The sequence below is a fragment of the Eutrema salsugineum genome, unplaced genomic scaffold (genome assembly GCF_000478725.1).
Source record: "Eutrema salsugineum unplaced genomic scaffold, Eutsalg1_0 scaffold_2, whole genome shotgun sequence".
NCBI classification, from domain to species: domain Eukaryota; kingdom Viridiplantae; phylum Streptophyta; class Magnoliopsida; order Brassicales; family Brassicaceae; genus Eutrema; species Eutrema salsugineum.
The window spans coordinates 8904304-8922192 of NW_006256829.1; the positions used below are offsets into that span (position 1 = coordinate 8904304).

The 17889-nt window shown below is 40.1% G+C and overlaps 7 protein-coding genes across 15 annotated transcripts; 2 read left to right on the forward strand and 5 right to left on the reverse strand.

Annotated features, from left to right (window-relative positions):
- Nucleotides 1-23: 23 nt before the first annotated feature.
- On the reverse strand, nucleotides 24-3012 carry LOC18018063. Of its 3 annotated transcripts, none has more exons than XM_024155958.1 (12): nucleotides 2927-3012; nucleotides 2110-2748; nucleotides 1898-2010; nucleotides 1693-1812; nucleotides 1506-1596; nucleotides 1271-1362; nucleotides 1091-1195; nucleotides 871-980; nucleotides 705-792; nucleotides 577-612; nucleotides 375-492; nucleotides 24-289 (listed from the first exon to the last, which is right to left on the reverse strand). In XM_024155958.1, the coding sequence occupies exons 2-11, from the start codon at nucleotides 2699-2701 to the stop codon at nucleotides 409-411; spliced, it is 1431 nt and encodes a 476-aa protein (XP_024011726.1). In that variant the 5' UTR covers nucleotides 2702-2748; nucleotides 2927-3012; the 3' UTR covers nucleotides 24-289; nucleotides 375-408. The 3 variants fall into 3 exon arrangements, with proteins under 3 accessions (XP_024011726.1, XP_024011724.1, XP_024011725.1); XM_024155956.1 differs by having other exon boundaries at nucleotides 1898-2013; XM_024155957.1 differs by lacking the exon at nucleotides 2927-3012 and having other exon boundaries at nucleotides 1898-2013; nucleotides 2110-2767.
- Nucleotides 3013-3637: 625 nt separating this feature from the next.
- On the forward strand, nucleotides 3638-4558 carry LOC18018064 (transcription repressor OFP3). The gene has a single exon (XM_006401029.2). The coding sequence runs from the start codon at nucleotides 3638-3640 to the stop codon at nucleotides 4556-4558; it is 921 nt and encodes a 306-aa protein (XP_006401092.2).
- Nucleotides 4559-5208: 650 nt separating this feature from the next.
- LOC18018065 lies at nucleotides 5209-5945 on the reverse strand. The gene is made up of 2 exons (XM_006401030.2): nucleotides 5648-5945; nucleotides 5209-5497 (listed from the first exon to the last, which is right to left on the reverse strand). The coding sequence occupies exons 1-2, from the start codon at nucleotides 5783-5785 to the stop codon at nucleotides 5246-5248; spliced, it is 390 nt and encodes a 129-aa protein (XP_006401093.2). The 5' UTR covers nucleotides 5786-5945; the 3' UTR covers nucleotides 5209-5245.
- Nucleotides 5946-5947: 2 nt separating this feature from the next.
- On the reverse strand, nucleotides 5948-9111 carry LOC18018066 (probable serine/threonine-protein kinase WNK4). 2 transcript variants are annotated; one of them, XM_006401032.2, is made up of 7 exons: nucleotides 8313-9111; nucleotides 7965-8230; nucleotides 7664-7887; nucleotides 7432-7589; nucleotides 7039-7351; nucleotides 6660-6956; nucleotides 5948-6573 (listed from the first exon to the last, which is right to left on the reverse strand). In XM_006401032.2, the coding sequence occupies exons 1-7, from the start codon at nucleotides 8796-8798 to the stop codon at nucleotides 6173-6175; spliced, it is 2145 nt and encodes a 714-aa protein (XP_006401095.2). In that variant the 5' UTR covers nucleotides 8799-9111; the 3' UTR covers nucleotides 5948-6172. The 2 variants fall into 2 exon arrangements, with proteins under 2 accessions (XP_006401095.2, XP_006401094.2); XM_006401031.2 differs by having other exon boundaries at nucleotides 5948-6528; nucleotides 8313-8814.
- LOC18018067 lies at nucleotides 7962-11501 on the reverse strand. Of its 4 annotated transcripts, none has more exons than XM_006401034.2 (6): nucleotides 10170-11501; nucleotides 9898-10085; nucleotides 9696-9759; nucleotides 9445-9605; nucleotides 8313-9124; nucleotides 7962-8230 (listed from the first exon to the last, which is right to left on the reverse strand). In XM_006401034.2, exons 1-4 carry the CDS (start codon nucleotides 11496-11498, stop codon nucleotides 9567-9569), a joined length of 1620 nt encoding a protein of 539 aa, XP_006401097.2. In that variant the 5' UTR covers nucleotides 11499-11501; the 3' UTR covers nucleotides 7962-8230; nucleotides 8313-9124; nucleotides 9445-9566. The 4 variants fall into 4 exon arrangements, with proteins under 4 accessions (XP_006401097.2, XP_024011718.1, XP_006401096.2 ...); XM_024155950.1 differs by having other exon boundaries at nucleotides 7969-8230; nucleotides 9898-10079; nucleotides 10176-11501; XM_006401033.2 differs by having other exon boundaries at nucleotides 7969-8230; nucleotides 10176-11501.
- On the forward strand, nucleotides 11428-14130 carry LOC18018068 (malate dehydrogenase [NADP], chloroplastic). Of its 2 annotated transcripts, none has more exons than XM_006401039.2 (12): nucleotides 11428-11716; nucleotides 11813-11903; nucleotides 12061-12147; nucleotides 12249-12586; nucleotides 12682-12772; nucleotides 12837-12911; nucleotides 12993-13094; nucleotides 13194-13316; nucleotides 13401-13469; nucleotides 13538-13606; nucleotides 13689-13742; nucleotides 13823-14130. In XM_006401039.2, exons 1-12 carry the CDS (start codon nucleotides 11547-11549, stop codon nucleotides 13877-13879), a joined length of 1326 nt encoding a protein of 441 aa, XP_006401102.1. In that variant the 5' UTR covers nucleotides 11428-11546; the 3' UTR covers nucleotides 13880-14130. The 2 variants fall into 2 exon arrangements, with proteins under 2 accessions (XP_006401102.1, XP_006401103.1); XM_006401040.2 differs by having other exon boundaries at nucleotides 11429-11716; nucleotides 11810-11903.
- A 47-nt stretch (nucleotides 14131-14177) lies between these two features.
- On the reverse strand, nucleotides 14178-16595 carry LOC18016829 (protein NETWORKED 4A). 2 transcript variants are annotated; one of them, XM_024155949.1, is made up of 4 exons: nucleotides 16571-16595; nucleotides 16170-16214; nucleotides 15969-16080; nucleotides 14178-15787 (listed from the first exon to the last, which is right to left on the reverse strand). In XM_024155949.1, exons 2-4 carry the CDS (start codon nucleotides 16182-16184, stop codon nucleotides 14259-14261), a joined length of 1656 nt encoding a protein of 551 aa, XP_024011717.1. In that variant the 5' UTR covers nucleotides 16185-16214; nucleotides 16571-16595; the 3' UTR covers nucleotides 14178-14258. The 2 variants fall into 2 exon arrangements, with proteins under 2 accessions (XP_024011717.1, XP_006401099.2); XM_006401036.2 differs by lacking the exon at nucleotides 16571-16595 and adding an exon at nucleotides 16442-16544.
- Nucleotides 16596-17889: the final 1294 nt, after the last annotated feature.

A 17889-nucleotide genomic window follows, 5' to 3' on the forward strand; every position in this document is an offset into this window, starting at 1 on the left:
AAAAAAGTAAGTGGTTTAGGCAACCTACTCTGTCAGAACGTGAAAGACCATAACATATTATGCTCATTGCTCTCTCAGTGATGCTTTTGACATACAAATAGATGTAAACAAATAAAAAACCATAGTGATTGTTGACACTTTTCACTAACTTAGTTGGGTCTTCATCACACCATTCACACCATTCTTCCTTATCTCAACATTTTGGCTTCCTCACTTCTCTTCCACAACACATATACATATCATTTTTTCCCCTAATTTATGCCATGAAAAGTATTCTTCTTTGCCTTTACTGAACAAAGGCAAGTAATTCCCTGTAAATATCTGATCCATCTTGATCATTATTACTATTGAAAGGGGCACGAGACAATCCTGACCTGGCTTTGGGTATTGTTTTCTTGTTTCGAGAACCTAGAACTTTGCAAACTTTGCAATCTTAGCAAGAGCAGTTCTTAAGCTTCCTATGCCAGCTCCTGATTTTGAGCTCACCATCATCTGTAATCATTAAACATTAACCACTTCCTTCTTCTGCAGCCATAAAGGAGTAAAACAAACTTGCTAAATCATATTCAAACGTACCAGAGGCTGGACAATTGACCTGTTTGCCTTCAACTTCTGCAATTCAAAAATAAATGTTGGTGTAAGTAGAGGATGAACATAAGTCTTTTTATCCTTCATTGTATTCTTTTAGAGCATAGTGACTAGACCTCTTCGATTTGCATTGCTCGACGTGCCACGTCCATTGGGAAAACCACATCTGTCTTGGTTAAGACTATCTGATACTTTGTATTCGATCTGCAATTCAGTTTCGGCTGTAAGGACACTTGACTACATGACACAATCAGAGATTAAGAGCAGCATCATTCATTTTACCTCTCCATCAGATTAATAAGTTCCTGGTCTCTAGGCTTCATACCCCATTTGGTGTCAACAAGAAGGCATACCCGTTTAAGACTACTTCTTGTTGAAACATATTCCTTTACCTGCATTGATCGATGTTAAAACAGAAGGGGATCATTGACCTGCTTAGTAACACATAAAACTGAGCATGCAAAATCAACATTATAAATTCTAGTCAGAGTCAGATGCTCACAAGATCTTCCCAGGCTTCCTTAACTTCATCTTTTGCAAAGGCAAAGCCGTAACCGGGCAAATCAACAAGGCGAACCTTCGGACCAAGATTGAAAAAATTGATGGTCTGCAGTGAATAAACCATTGTTATTACAGGAAAATGTAAACCGTACAAGCGAGCGATTCTCAGTAAGAGGAATACCTGTGTCAGTCCTGGTTTGTCAGATGTTCTTACAACACCCCACTGTCTGGTAAGGGCATTTAGCAGAGACGATTTGCCAACATTCGACCTTCCTGATAAGTTGGGACACCAAATATCCCCGCTTTTTAATAAAGTTCTGTGTTACTAAAGTAATTTCACATGCATTCCCAGAAAAAGGTTATTTTTTTGTTGATATTTCTGTGATCCTGGTGGGAATAACAATTTAACGCAGTACCTGCAAATGCAATCTCAGGTATATCAGGAGGAGGAGGAAATGACGATGAAACATTTGCAGCAGCAAAGAATTCCATTTTATTTCTAAATACCTGCAAAAATGCAATTACACAATTAGCTTACTCGACTAGAAAGGCAGGCTATTATATTTAGGTATTAGAGAACAAGCATGAGGAATAAGACCATACACTTTCTTCTATACGCTCTCTCTCTGTGCTGGTAGACTGAGGAATATTATCTAACGGAGCAGGAAGCTCTGTGTTGTAGCCAGCCTTCTTTAGCTCATTCAAGCGTCTACGCCCCAACAGCTGCCATAAAATGTATGTTACGAGCCAGGTAATGGAAATATGAATACAGCGTAAGATACCACAAAGATCTGGCCATATAAATTACATTTTCTTCTACATAGGAAAGGATTGACTGACTAGGCTGAATTGCACGAAACTGTGCATTTTGCGACATTCCTACACTTTTTTCATCATCGTTCTTCTTCTTTTCTTTACGACCTTCTGAACAAATGGGGGAAAAAACAGTATGTTAGGATAGCAAGAACGAGATGTAGCAAATGAAGCTATCTCATACTCCTTTCTAACGAAAGAACTAACCATCAAGAACGACATCATCATCTATTCTTTTATTCGAGGTATCGTAGGGATCTAGTCGTATCCTCTTTCTCTTCCTTGGTTGATCCTCCTGAATATCTGAACCATCGCCCGAGACTCTCTTCTCTGCAAATCCCTGCCTTTTAGCCTTATATAACGGCACATCCAAGCTTTTCCTTCGGCTCACATCTCCATTTTTATCCAATTCATCTCTCTTCCGGTAGCTCTGCTTTCGAATAGGCTTTTCATCATCTCCCCTCGGTGACTTTGTTTTAAACACACCTGTTGCAGCTTTTGCAGCATCCTTCGTGGTCTTAAAACTAGAAGTAGACCGTTGGTTTCTCTTTGATGCAGCCCAAATTGTGCGTGGAATTTCGTTCACATGGTTATCCTCATTGAGCTCAGTCTTAGTGGCGTAGACCCTCTTCTTCTTCATAGACGAAACCTTAGTTTTACTACTATTCCGAGGGTTTGTGTCACCATCACTTCGGCGAGTACTGGATTTACTGCTTCTTTTAGAAGAAGAATTAGAGTTGAGAGATGAAAGTTTCAGTCTTTTCTTGAGCTTATGACCTAAAGCAGTATCTACAGACATTCTATGATAATAGTGCTGAAGTAGAGAAACACTTGATTCCAAGTCACCTGTAAATTGGGACAAAACACTAATGCCATTAATCAGTGTAGCACTTGAGCAAGAGAGAGACTACCTGAGACTGAAATGGATAAAACCCAGAACCATCACCGGTTAACAGAATCATCTTAACTATAAGAAATATGAATACGGAAATAAATGGGTTGAAACAAGGCGAAAAGGTGAAACCTTTGCGGATTGTGCGACGACCGCGATCAGAGAGGAGCTTGGATAATTGGAATTGGAAGAAATGGGATTAGAGGGTTTAGCTGTTTTGATGCTCTCTCTGTGTATCTGAGGGTTTTGGAGTCAAAATGTCTCTTATTGGGCCTTTGCTTGACCTTATTTACTGGGTTTGCGGTGATATTGAGCATTATTGGGCCTATGATGGATTGTTGAAGCCTTGAAGGAGAATGAATTGTTGATAAATTCATCATACTAATTAGAGTATTGATTAGATAAGAGAGTGTGGAGTTCACGTCATATAATTGTGGGATCCATGACCAGTGTTAAGTTAACTTTTTAGATATCTCGGAAAACTCTTTTTGTTTGCTTCTTTACAGATTATGGATTGTGAATGAAGGAGAGAGGTGACATTTGGGGGGCAGACAGATAATGATTGCTATTTCAAAAGAAAGTGCTTTGTTGTTTTTGGAATTAGTCTTGACATGGAAGCCACCTCTTTGCTTTTCAATGCTTCAAGGAGCGAAATTAAATTAAACCTACTTTGATTAACCACTCTTTTTTTTTTTCTTGTTCTTTTTGTTATCTGTTCTGAAAGAGACAAAACAGAATAAACCAATAGAGAGATATTGGACCCCAAAATTGAATCCCCTTTAGTTTCTCTTTTACTTCTATCTGTTTTTTTTGTTTTTGACAGAGTTCATAATACCTTGAGGAATGAAAGAGATGAATCAGAAAATGGGGACTCACAAGTTCAGATTCTCAGACATTGTGCCTCACTCATGGCTCTATAAGCTCAAAGGCATGAGCAGAAGTAACAGAAAACACATTCCTTCTTCTCCCAAACACCTCTCATCCTCCGATCCTTCTTCCACAAGAAAGCTCCGTGACGCTCTTGGCCTCTCTTCATCTCCTCAAGCTTCTTCTTCATCCCCAAAACCTTCTTTCAAGAGAAGAACCAAACGTAAAACCGTTTACAAGCCTTCCTCTAGGCTCAAGCTCTCTTCCTCCTCTCTCAACTCTCATGCTTCTCTCACTTCTTCTCGGAATCATCGCTCTAAATCATCATCCTCCTCTGAAAATGCAGTCTCTGATTCCACCGTTGGAAGCTCGTCAGATCCTGTGTTATCATCTCCTTCTGATAAAAACCATGGCTTTTCTCGTGATTCTGAATCGGATTCAGTTGACATCAAGGACGACCAGTACTCTGTGAGGAAGCTCGATGATGTCTCTGAAGATCCTTCAAAGTCAGAAAACTTAAACCCTGTTATGGTTGAGACGGTAAAAGAACCACCTTTTGAGACAAGGACAGAGCAGAAACTGAAGAAACCGAAAGCTGGTTCTTCAGGGATAAGGATTCGGACGAATTCTCCGAAGATTGTCAGAAAGAAGACAAAGGGAAGAACGATAAAAGACATGGGAGCTGCAGAGAGTTTCGCAATAGTTTTGACTTCGGTGGATCCGGAGAGAGATTTCAGAGAATCCATGGTTGAGATGATCGTGGAGAATAAGATGAAGGAACAGAAAGACCTCGAAGGTCTTCTCGCATGTTATCTTTCGTTGAACTCGTGTGAGTATCATGACATTATCATCAGGGCTTTCGAGAAAACATGGTTTCATTTGACTCACCTCGCTTGACAGTTTGAGACGATTGTTTCTCTGTGTAACCCAAACGCAGCCTCTGCACAGCTTTATTAAAACACTTTCACATTTTTGAACCAGCAAGTTTGCTTTTCACACTGTACTTAGATAGTCTATGAATAAGTTTACAGTATTATAAAATAAGGGAAGAAGCTAGCGCCTTGAGTGCCGTGACTTCCTTGAAGCTGCATAAGGTGACTGAACTTCAACGTCTCTAACAGTTTAATGAGCTAGTCGGTCTAGACGCAGGATCGCGTGTGTAGTGCGTAACCTTTTTAGACTGGAAATGTATGGCTTACAACATCTCCTGAAGCCAACACAATACCTAAGCAGTTGTTAGAATTGTGAAACAGAATAAGATCCAATCAATTTTTTCCCATTATACGACTGCCTCAAAACGATCTACAAAACTCTTGTATTTGTATTTGTTGATTTGTACTTAGATTTGCTTATCTATGCATTCATTTATATAGTGGCAGAAAAACAAAAAAAAAACAAAATAGAGCCATTGACTCCTACAAACGAGGGAAATGGGAACATTTAAGAGTTAGTTCCTCATTACAAGGATGACCAGTTGTGCTGCTCTTATAACAACTGAAGCAAGCAACTATTAAACCAAAATGAAATCGATTACTGAACATGTAGATCTTCTAGTGGGTATTCTGGTTTGATTCTTGAAAAGCATTACTTAGTGGAAGAACCAACGCCAGTTCCACTAGTCCTCCTCTGTAGAGATCTTTTCTGTGATACCCTCAGATATGCTTCCGCATTTTTTCCTTTTAAGAGTTCCCTGAAAACATTCGTTACAGTTGTCTCTGGTAAACCGTGATTCTCATTCATGTAATTGATCATCTCCGGAAGACTGTAGAAATTTTCACAGCAGAATAAGTAGCTATCTCTCACTTTCTTCTGTTCCCTTGTCAGATTGTGACTTTGCTGATAACACAATTTTTACATTAAAATCATGTTGTTATAGATCAGTCTCTAATATATATATGTACGAATGAACGATGGAATAAATCAGAGGATAATTTACAACGATATGAAGAAATGTGTAACACAAACAAGAGTTTGAATCATTATTACCTTGGACATAATTTCATTGTCACGTGAGGATGATTTCTCTGCTTCTTTGTTGGATTCTACGACAGCTTCAAACGATCTTTCAGATTCATTTCTTGGCTGAGTCTCTACCTCGTCGTTGCGTCTCAGAATTGTCGCCATAGATCTCTACAATGCAAGATTTTAGAGTTTGAGAGAAGAATGATCGGGATACCCTATTTTCCCCTTCTAACTACTTCCAAGTTCCAAGCTTAAAGCTAATTTGGAATTAAGGTTTTTATAGCTGAATTAGAAGAAAAAACGGCACATTTAAGCCCAATATGATTAAGTGGAACTTCTTATATATAACCTCCGAGTTCTTTAGCCCATCCACGGAATAAACCGTTGACATGTGGTTTGACTAACCCAAACGCAGCCTCTGTACAGCTTTTTTAAACACATGAGTTTACATTTTTACATTTTTGAACCAGCAATTTTGTTTTTTCACATTACACTACAGATGATAACTACAAGAATAATTTTCACCGTATTTCCAATATACGGGAGAAGCTAGCGCCTTGAGCTTCGTGGCTTCCGGGAAATCGCATAAGGTGACTGAAAACCAACTGTTTCGACGTCTCCAACAGTTCTGATCAACCTTCTTTTTCTAGCCTCTTCCACCAACGACCGCTGCTGCTGTAGCTGGCTCTGCACGTCTACAAGTGATCTGTTCCTCGTGAGTGTGCGGTTTTCTGAGGCCAATCTCCTGTTACCCGAACTAGAAGCTGCATACATGTTGGCTTGTCCTGACTGTAGATGAGAGCTTTCTCCCGGGCAAAACCTCGTCACGTTGTGAGTTCTGGTCATAACAGGAGGTTGGGAGCTGTGCTCATCAACAGATATGTAGTTGAGGTTGGAGTAAGACCCTGAATTGGAAGAACTCTGAGAATACGTCTCATCGTGAAAATCATCTGCAGTTTTAATTTTCTCTTAAAAAGCTTCTGTATAAACATCTGAATCACACCACACACGTCTAATCTGGTGTTACTTTCCATACCTTGTATCCAATCTTGACGGCCTCGTGCCATATAGTTAGAGAGTGAGGCTTGAGAGGATGATGAATGCGAGGAAGAAGAGTATGAAGGAGTGGTACGATGATGATAATCATGAGGGGTTTCATCATCTTCCTCGTACCTCCAACCAGGCACCAAAGAAGAGATCTCTCCATCAATCATTTTAGCAATCTCGACTGGCTCCCATTCTGTAATCTCGAGTTCTTTTACCATCTCCGTTGCAACATCAATGGAAGTATCAATCGTGATGTCAAAGGGAAAAGACACGTTTTTTGCCATACCTGGAGAAAAATAAATACAGAAGAAACAATTATGTGACCGAATAACAATATGATCAGCTTAACCAACAAAGTCCTTTATTACCCTTTTCATCTGCGATTACTACTTTCAGAAAGATTGTGTTATCTTCATCGTTCAGCTTCCCGGTGATGGTCATCTGGGTCCTTCCTAACTCATCCTCTTCCAACTTCAGCCTGTCCATTTCATTCTCGTTCAAGAAGGGCTTTAAATTCCTAGCACCGCTCGCATACACCATCCAGGACTCATCAGACGCGAGAAATGGATCTTGCAATAGTTCTTTTGCTGACACTCTCAATGAGGCAGACACAAGGCATTTCCCGATAAACCTCTGTGCCTCCAAGTCCCCAACTCTGTAAAACGCACCTGGTAGCTTTCCCTGGAAAGAAAAAAATTACAAGGCTCATGCCTGGTTCATCTGATAGCTCCATCCAAATGCTCAGAGATCGAAAGACATACCGCAACAACTTTCTTGTAGATCTGCGCCGAATTGGTGCACTCACTATACGGGAACTCAGAGGTAATCATCTCCAAAAAGCACATACCAAAGGAATAAACGTCAATGAGTTCATTATAGTTCTCCTCATATAATTCTGGAGCCATGAACTCGGGAGTGCCTACAAAAGAAGCATAAAGAGGTCTAAGCAAATGATCTGGAGAAGTGAGAACAAACTATTTTGGCAACATATACCAATGACACTATGGGCAGAGTGGCAGTCCCGCAGCATTCTTGCAAGACCAAGATCGCCAATTTTGACTTGTCCAAGATGGCCATTAACAAAGATGTTATCACACTTAAGGTCTCTATGGATTACAGGAGGGTCGTGCTCATGGAGATAAACAAGCCCTTCCAAGATCTGCCGAGCCCAGGACTTGATCGCTCGGATATCTATCCGCAAGTACTTATTTTTGTATCTGCACAAGAACGGTACAGGGTCATACAAAGCAAAAACAGAGTAATTGTTTCAGAAGAAAAGGTGAAAGAGAATTACTGTCGGAGGGTCCCAGAAGTGAACAGTTCGGTGATGAAGTTGAGAGTATGGGAATGAACATCGATCCACGAAGTGTAGAAACGAATGATAGATTTGTGGTTGAGAGTGCTGAGAAGATGAACCTCGGAGTAGAGCCTCTGTAGATCAACAGAGGAACGCAGAACCTCTTTTAGCTTCACCTGGCTCCACGCTACTTCTATTCCCAGCATCTCATCGATTGCTTTGTATACTGTCTTCATCGCTCCTCTTCCAAGAACTTCTGCAAACTGTATTGAACATAAAACCAAGTGTTACCAAAAAGGTTTGATCCATGAACAGCATGAACACAGAGCCAATCTCCCAACTTACACGTCCGTAGCGACCAGTCGGATCCGTTTCGACATACTCTAAAACTTGATCCCTGTTCATGGTTGCCCAAAACTCGGCTGATAATCCCAGAAATGTTTGAGACGAGACGCTTTCGTTTTTATGAATGAGAAATATCTCTGGTGAAACAAAAGTCGTCTTACTTCTTCTTCTACTTAAACAAAGAAGCGTCAGTAGATAATATGTTGAATGAACAGTCTTTGGCCTCTTGTTAAATGAACAGTTTTTGGCCTCAACCACCCATTGGTAATAGAATGAATAAAGACAAGCCTCAGCCTTGCTTGCATCACATATATTATAGAAAATAATATGTTTCTTTTTATTGACCCAATTGTAATATATATATATATATATATATATATTTGTTCTGAAAATCCAAACTTTGACAAATCTTAGGTGCCAACAAAAGATACTCAAACCAAGCTTTAAAAAAATCATCAAATGTGTACCACATTGAAAAAGACACATGGCTAAATAGGCTACGAGGGAAAAGAATATGCCCTGACTTATTTTTTGGAACCACAAACACAATAGCAAAGAGGATAAGAGTTTGATGCTGGGGAGGAAAGAGTTTTGTTGCTTGAGGAGACTGCACGATTCAATCGACCCAATTATTATATAATTTGGTGGACAGAAGAAACATCCAAAATATTAAAATTAACAAAAATGGAAATAGTCAGAACAGAAGTGGGGAACATGACGAGAATAGAAGAGAATAGAGTGACAGTGACGTCACCGTTGAACATTTTCTTCGTTGGCGGCGACATCCTCCAGCCCTCAAGGAGTTCAGGGTTCTGTAATAACATAACAAATATGCATTAACCAATATATATGCTGAACATTTTACTTAGCTTTGTATCTAAGAATGGCCCGAGTATTAACAGGCAATCATAGATCGAAATGGTTTGTGTTATACATATTTGACTACTGTTTTGTTCTGATTTAGATGTTACTTGACACGTGGAAAAGGAGAGAGGAAAATGGTAGGAAAATGAAGATAAGGATGGATAGAATATATCCCAAACAAGAAAAGCCGTGACACTGACTACAAAGATTAGCAGCCAGAATTATCCCACGAGCACGTCAATATATTCTGCTGCTCAATCATCATTACCATTCACCACACAAAATGTGAAAGACGCTTTCTCCACCATCTTCTCCACAGTTGATATGTCACACAGACAACTCCACAGCAATTCAAGACTCATTGCAAAAGATTCCCAAATGATGATACCTCTACCGAACTAAGTTCCTCCATTTATCCTTCAAATCCACCTACAAGTTCCAACCTTTATATCATTCACACTTCGCATATAACTTATTGACGTAAATAGTGAGTATGAATGTTAAAAAGGAGATGCTCACCTCTGTCCTCTCCCCTAATACTGCAGGGTTTGCATTCTTTATATCTTTCCATGATTTACCATACCTGCACAACAACAACATGACAATCCGTTAAAATATAAAGTGAGCCAAGTTCAGGCTTTTGAAACTTGATGAGGTCCTAGATGTATCAGCATTGAGTATTGATAATAGAGTACGGGACTTGGCAAAGAGTGTTGCATACTCTTTCACTCCTTCCCTCAGAGCTTTCTCTTCTTCAGGCGTCCAGAATTTTTTTCGCCTTCTGACAGGGGAATTTACATTCTTCAACGGGGATACATTCAGAGGTACAGGGGTTGGTAGACGAGGCCGAATTCTGCCAGACCATGTTTCCTGAATACCCGAACCCCTCGCAATTACATTATCCTGTTGCTTCACAATTAAATCACAACGTCATTAAACAAAGAACAAGACTTTTAGAAAGCATCTTGAAGGAAAATATTCATTAACACTCACCCTTACTTCGTTATGGTCTTGAACGCCTGTTCCACTCCTATTAACCCGAGCAGGCTGAGGAGTGACATCTACCGAACGATTGATTGCATTGTTAGGTTCTTGATCTTGCCTAGTGGAAGGGTCGATGTGTCTTTGAATCTCTAACAAATAATCCTTCAGCTCTCGAGCAGCCATTTTATCCCCTTTGTCAAGACTTGGCTCATGTTCCTGTTCTTGTGCACTCATTGTCTGCTCCTCGTCTGCTGCATGTTGTTCATTCACCTTATCAATCTCATCATTCTCCAGACATCCCGCTCCTTCAATATCTCTATTGTTCCCATTTCCGTCCTCCCCTTCACCGGTTCCACGCCGCTCGTTGACATTATCAATGGTGTCATTCTCCAAACGCCTCGTGCTTTCATCAACAGCATTTGGATCGCTTCTGTTGTCAACACAATCGCCCTCTACGTTGTTATCAGCCTTACGCTTAAGAAACCTCCTTTGGGCTACTGATTCAAGAGAGGAGTTCCCAAGTAGTGCCCATTGCTCTTTGAGAAGCTGAGTGAGGAAGGAGATGGCAGTGTACCTAATGTTAGTTTCTCGAATCCGCTGATAGAGCTCAGGATCCTCAAGGGCCTTCTTCAGATCAGTCTCCCATTTTAACAAGTCATGGGTCACCAAATCGCTCCCACTCTCCTTCAAAATCCCAATCCGCTTCGTCCATATCTTCTCAAGGGCATCGGTGAATAAGCCATCCGAAGCAGACAATGGCCACATGAATCTAAGCGTGCACTCAGCAGCCGTCCAGCAATAAGCAGACTTGTGAGACTCCATGATTAGCGAACGCTGCTGCAACAGAAGCTTCTCAAGAATCTCGAGTAGGTCAAGCGTTCCCTCGTCTAACATACCTCGGTTCAAGGAATTGGAGATGTCCCGCAAAACAGAAGATATCTTGAGCTTTAGACAGTCGGAGGAATCTCCAAACTTCAGCGCCGAAAGCAGGTTAATTGGAGAAACCCTCGTATTGTGTTGGCGACGGATGAAAAATTCGGCAACCCATTGGTCGATAACCTCCATTTTTGTTGCTTTTGAGATCAAAGTTGTACCTTTCGTTTTGTTCCCGCCGATGCAATTTGGCCGGGGAAGACGAAAGCACCGATCAGCCGCTTGAAATACGACCGGTTTCAGATATTCTGTAATGGGCCTTAAGTTGGGCTTGAAGTCAAAAGAAGATATATTCGGTGCGGATGGTAAAAGATTGACAAGTGTCGTGAGCTGAGCCTTATCCACAGATTCCCCAATCCTCTTTCTTTCTCCCTGGCTTGGCGCGCTCTCTCTCTGTCTCTCCATAGTTCCATTTTCTGAGTTCTCACTTTCACATTCTGTGTCTGTGCGATAATGGCCATGGCAGAGCTTTCAACCCCCAAAACGACGTCACCTTTTCTCCAATCTTCGTCAAGGCTTCGCCTTTCGTCTAAATTGCATCTTTCAAACCACTTTCGCCATCTTCTTCTTCCACCACTCCCCACAACTCCCAACTCCAAAATCTCTTGCTCAGTTTCTCAGAAGTAAGTCGTTTATACGCTTCCTAATCCTTTCTTATCTCAGTAAAAATTTGAACTTTATCTGATCAGATGGTTTTGTGAATTGTATGATAAAAGTAGCCAAGCCCCTGTTGCTGCTCAAGAAAATGGGTTGGTGAAGACGAAGAAAGAGTGTTATGGAGTGTTCTGCCTCACATATGATCTCAAAGCTGTATCTTACTCTCTCCCTACTTCCCCTTTCCCTTCTTTGTCCCCAATCACTCCTACTACTAGTTTAGAAAAGAAGCAATCAAATATTCAGATATAATCAAATCTTATCCTTGAAGTTGGTCGTTGGTTTTGAGTTGCCAAGTGTGTGTGGTTTGCAGGAGGAAGAGACAAAATCATGGAAAAAATTAATCAATATTGCAGTTTCAGGAGCTGCAGGCATGATTTCTAATCACCTTCTCTTCAAAGTAAGTTATTCCTTTTAAAAAATTTAATTACTGTTCCATAGGATAGGGTTACTTACCAGTCATTGGTCTTATCTTATGTGAACTTGGTTTTCCGGATGTAGCTTGCTTCAGGTGAAGTCTTTGGACCAGACCAGCCCATTGCTTTGAAACTGCTAGGATCAGAGAGATCAATCCAAGCTCTTGAAGGTGTTGCAATGGAACTGGAGGATTCCTTGTTCCCGTTGCTGAGAGAAGTTGATATAGGAACAGATCCGTATGAAGTGTTCCAAGATGTGGAGTGGGCTCTTCTGATTGGTGCAAAACCTCGAGGCCCTGGAATGGAACGTGCTGCCTTGTTGGACATCAATGGCCAGATATTTGCTGATCAGGGCAAAGCTCTTAACGCAGTTGCTTCTCCTAACGTCAAGGTCCTTGTAGTGGGAAATCCTTGCAACACCAAGTAAGCTACTTTCCGTAATATACCTCTCCTCTTCTCTTAATCAACGCCCAACATCTTAAGTATACTTCTTCTTCCTCATTTTCTCTTCTACTCAGCGCCTTGATTTGTCTTAAAAATGCTCCCAACATTCCTGCAAAGAATTTCCATGCCCTCACGAGGTTGGACGAGAATCGGGCCAAATGCCAGGTACCACATTTGACGCATAAATATGATTATATGCATCACATACATAAACAATTCCATTTTGCAGCTTGCTCTTAAAGCTGGCGTCTTCTACGACAAAGTGTCTAATATGACCATATGGGGAAATCACTCCACGACTCAGGTTTGCCTTAACTTGCTCTAGTGTCATTTGTTGTTTCTCTATATCTTGGGATGTTTCTCTTACGTTTTAGAGGTGAATCAGGTGCCAGACTTCTTAAATGCCAGAATTAATGGCGTGCCGGTGAAGGAGGTTATTACAGATCACAAATGGTTAGAAGAGGGATTCACTGAGAGTGTGCAGAAGGTAACATGGCGTTTTTTTTTTGTTCCTGATGTTGTGATGGTTTCTGCAATGAGATCTAAAATTTTGCTGAGTAAGTTTCTTTTGCGTTTTTTTATACAGAGAGGTGGCTTATTAATTCAGAAATGGGGTCGATCTTCTGCTGCTTCTACGGCTGTTTCCATTGTTGATGCTATCAAGTCTCTTGTAACTCCTACTCCTGAGGGTGATTGGTTTTCGACTGGGGTAAATCTTCTTTTACACTCATTTTGATAACAACAAGATAGATTGGTTCAAACTCTTGATAGGATTGTGTTATTGTAATTCTAGGTGTACACAAATGGAAATCCTTATGGTATTGCAGAGGATCTCGTCTTCAGCATGCCATGCCGGTCAAAGGTATGTTATATCCTTATTACTTAAATATTTTCTCTAGTGGTAGCTCTCGAAATCGGGTTTGTTTCCAGGGAGATGGTGATTATGAACTTGTTAAGGATGTAGAAATTGATGACTACCTTCGCAAACGAATCGCCAAGGTATAGCCTTCCTTGAGATTAGTATTTTGCGCGTTTTCTGTATAAATGCCAGAAGTTAAACCGAGACATGAAAATATTGCAGTCGGAAGCGGAACTGTTGGCTGAGAAGAAATGTGTTGCACACCTCACTGGAGAGGTATGTGTCTGTCTTGTATGTTCAAACAAAACCATTTTAACAGAAGCTAACCTTTGTAGCTTCTTGGATGTATGTTTCAGGGCATCGCCTTCTGTGATCTTGGTCCGGTAGATACTATGCTTCCTGGTGAAGTTTGATTTTTGAAGGGCTTTGAACATCTCAAGTAAGCATTTCTTCCGGGTTGTTAGCTGTACAGAGCACACCCTCATTACTCATGTTGATTGTTGAGAATAAGTGAATGAGACTTTTTCACCTTTTCATTCATATTTATGTGTATGTGATGTTACTTGAGAAATGCACCAAAAGTCATATACAGTAGTGTTTGTAAGCACTTAGACAGATCCTCTTGCTTTATTTCAGTTCCAGAACTCAAATTAGATCTTGCATATCTAATGTCAAACACATCAGTAATCTTATAACTTGTTTTTTCCAAACCAATCCCAAAATAGCTCCCTATATGTGAAAGAGTAACGCCAAACAAAGTTACAAAGAGTATATGTATGCTATACATAAGAATCAAGATGCGAGAACAGAGGAGGGCCTCCGATGCCCTGAAAAGGAGTCGCGTAGTCTCTTGCACTCATCTTTGCAGTAGTCCAGTGAAAAACATAATTGTCTTATCACTTCCCTCTTCTCTTCTGCTACTTCTTCTAGCTCTCTCCTCTGCTTCTCCACCTCCTTCTCCATCTCTACATTCCTATTGTCTTTTGCTTTCATTTCGTTTCCAAGCCGACTCATCTCTGATTCTAGCTCACTAACCCTTTTGCTTACCCTCTCTAAGCATCTCTCTTTCTCTGCCTTTTCCTCTGTCAGAACCTCGATTTCTCCCTTCAGCCTTTCCTCTTCTTCCATTTTTTCATTGGTCACCCTTCTTATCTCGTCTTCAAGATATCGCACATGGGCTTCCAGCTCCTTGAACTGCTCATCGCGGTGTGTTTTTTCCTCCAGCAGCTTGGATATCTCGGCTTTGACCTGTGCCTTCTCCGGGAATATCTTCTCTTCAGCGTCAGACAGAGCTGTCTTTAGGTCCCTGATCTCATGATCTCTTCCTGCTAAACTCGATTTCAACATTGAGACTCTATCCAGCAGCTTCACCACCTCTCTTCTATCTGCACTAGACTTGCTTTTCCACGCCGCAGTTTCTTTCTGCGCCGACTCAAGCAGGTGTTGCAGGCTCTTGAGCTTTGCGTCATCAGACTTGCATTTCTCAACTTCTTTTCTCATGATGCCGTTTTCTTTCTCTGCCTCCCGAAGCCTCAAGCTTGTAATTCTCAGCTCTTCAGACAGAGTCTGACTGTCCAGGTCTTGGGTGGTGGAAGCTGCCTCTTCACCATGTTGGTCATCCAACTCGGATGGCAAATACCTAGCAAGCTGACTCTTTAACATATATATTTGGTCTTCTGAGCTCTGTATCTTCTCGTTTGCATCTCTCAGTTCTTGCTCACAAGCAGCAAGTTTTGCTGGGAAATCAACGAATTTACTCTCACTTTTGACCCTTGTCAACAAGCTCTCAGTATTTCCTTCAAGTTGCATCCTGAGTCTCTCCTTGGCTTCACGGAGCTCAATCTCAAGATCAGCGACCCTCTTGGTCAGAGACTGAAAATCAGAGCCAATGCTCACATAACCGAGGCAATTAGTCACAGACGAATCGTCAGATTCTAGTTCGGAATCGGTAATAGAAGCAGAATCATCAGCATCTTTGTGATAAAGATCAGAGGGAAGTCCTCCAGAGCCAAGGAAGTAGTCAAAACCAGGAGCACGACGGGAAGGAGGACGTCCTAACCTATTAAGCTCGGTGGTGAGTTCAGAGGAGGAGATGTCTGAAAAGCCAGAGCTCTGTGACTGAAGATCTAAAGGAGAGCTTTTTCTCAACTCTCCGGTGATGTTCTCGTAGCGCTCGGCCAGAGAACGGTACATACGGTGAAACTCATCGACAAGGCCAATAAGCTCAGGCCTCTTTTGGTAATACATCTCCGCCTTCTTGGCAAACGAATCTGCATCCTCTTCTATCAGCTTCACCATCCGTTTCACGCTCCTGTCCATCTCTGATCACCACACAAAATAACATATACGTGTTTCATTTTACAAAAGGCATATTTATACTCATTTTCTTTATGAAAAGACTACAGCCACCTAATTTGGCAGGCCTAAGACGCTAATAAGATATTTCATTGCGACATTAACATGATTTAAGAGGAAAATGACACAATGAGATGGACTACTCACCATCGAGATTATTCTCGAGCCACTTTGAATTCTTGAGGCCGATATGACTATCCCACCACCATGGATGTGATTTGGTGGATTCTGCTCGCTTGATACTCTTCTTGGAACGAACCTGGCAAAAACCCAGAATCAAGAATGAGAATCGATTGTTGTTAATTGGTATGAAAAAGACAAAAGTTTTTTTTTTTTGGGTGCATGTACCAGATCATAATCCATGGCTGCAAAATCGATGGACCCTATGCAAAGCTGGAAACACAAAACAGACAATCATGAGACAATGGGAAAAGACGACTTCTTTTCGAAGACAAATAATAATACAGATTTTGTCTGTCAGACAAATAATACAAAAAGTCGGTCCTTTTCTTTTTTTGTATTCCCCTCAAATTCCAAAAACAAAAAGGATTCTGCACTGTTGAGAGAGAATCATGACAACTCGCAATACACAGAAGAAGACGACAAACAAAAAAGTGAACCTGACAGGAGGAAGTAGAAGATGATGGAGGCTTTGCAAGAAGAAGCAGAGGGAGGAGATGCAGAGCTTTTTAGATTGTTGTTGAAAACAAACAAAAAAAAATTTAAGTCAAAAGAATTTATACACTTACCCTTTATGACAGATATTGCGGACAAGTCTTAACTAGTGCTTAGCAATCAACGTGGCCAAGTGATTGGTTGTCTGTCTGTAAAATTATCTATTTAATAGTAATTACACAGTGTCCATGTGGAGAGAGAAGAGGTTATAGGGTTGTAATTTGACCTCCACTAATCAAACCGACTATTCATTAAAAGTAATGGCCTTATTATTATGTTGCCATTCACATACTTGAAGGTTCATCACGCAGTCAAAATATCAAATAAAGCAGGCATTGAATTGCCTTTTTTTTTTGTTTCTTTCTATATATTTTTTTGTTTGGTCTGAAAATCAAGCCTTTCTCTTTCTTTTAAATGTAACTAAATGGGAAGACTTTTTTCCAGAGGTTTTTAGGGAGTAATCGTGTTATCTGTGTCTTAAGACCCAAAAGGGCCAACACAAAATTTATTTGGTGGCGCTCCACTTCCTTAGCTTTTCATTTCACTTCGGATTCATTGCATTTAAAAATTACATTTTTTTTTATAATCTAATTTCTTATGATGTGTCAGCACCTGATTTAAAAACCAATTGTTTGACATGCACAACTCATTACCCAGAATACAATTTTCGACAAAATGGTTTTCTTTTTCCATTTTAAAAATTTCTCTTAATGTTTAATTGTTTTGTGATTACATCATGAATAAAATCTATTATAGCTGCTAGATTTAATACTATCAGTTATTTTCTTAAAAAAAACTAGTTAAGGAAAATAGAAAAAATTATCTTACTAATCTTCTTTTTTGGACTTAAATCGTACATTGCACTATAGTAAGAATCATATAACAAAAATTGAAGAACAATAGATCTATGACTATTTTGTTTCAACATAAAATGTTATTGTTCAAATAATTAAAAAAAAAATCTCTCTGGTGTTTTGGCTCAACAGGTAAAAGTAAAACGTCTCACATTTTTTTGTTTATAAGAAAACCTGGTTAGAACTTTCTACCGTGACATTGTAGGAAAAAAAGAACAAATAATAAGTATCAATAATTTAGTTTAGTTTTCAATTTATTTTATTTAATGTTTGAAAACAAGAAAACTCAATTAAAAACTTATAGCGTAAAAAAAGGAGAAGAGTCAATTTCTTAGTGGCATAGTGATGTGGACTCATGAGTTTAAGGAGATTACTCATATTCAAACAAAAGCATGTAGATATTTTTCTAAAGAATGAAAAAAAAAAGTTGTAAGAACAAAATAGTGAAAATGTCAAATAATTGTTTATCTCATTTGGTCCTCTTGTGCCTTGATTTAGAAGAAGTGTATGGGCCGCCAAAGTTGCTCCGACGTGGCTAC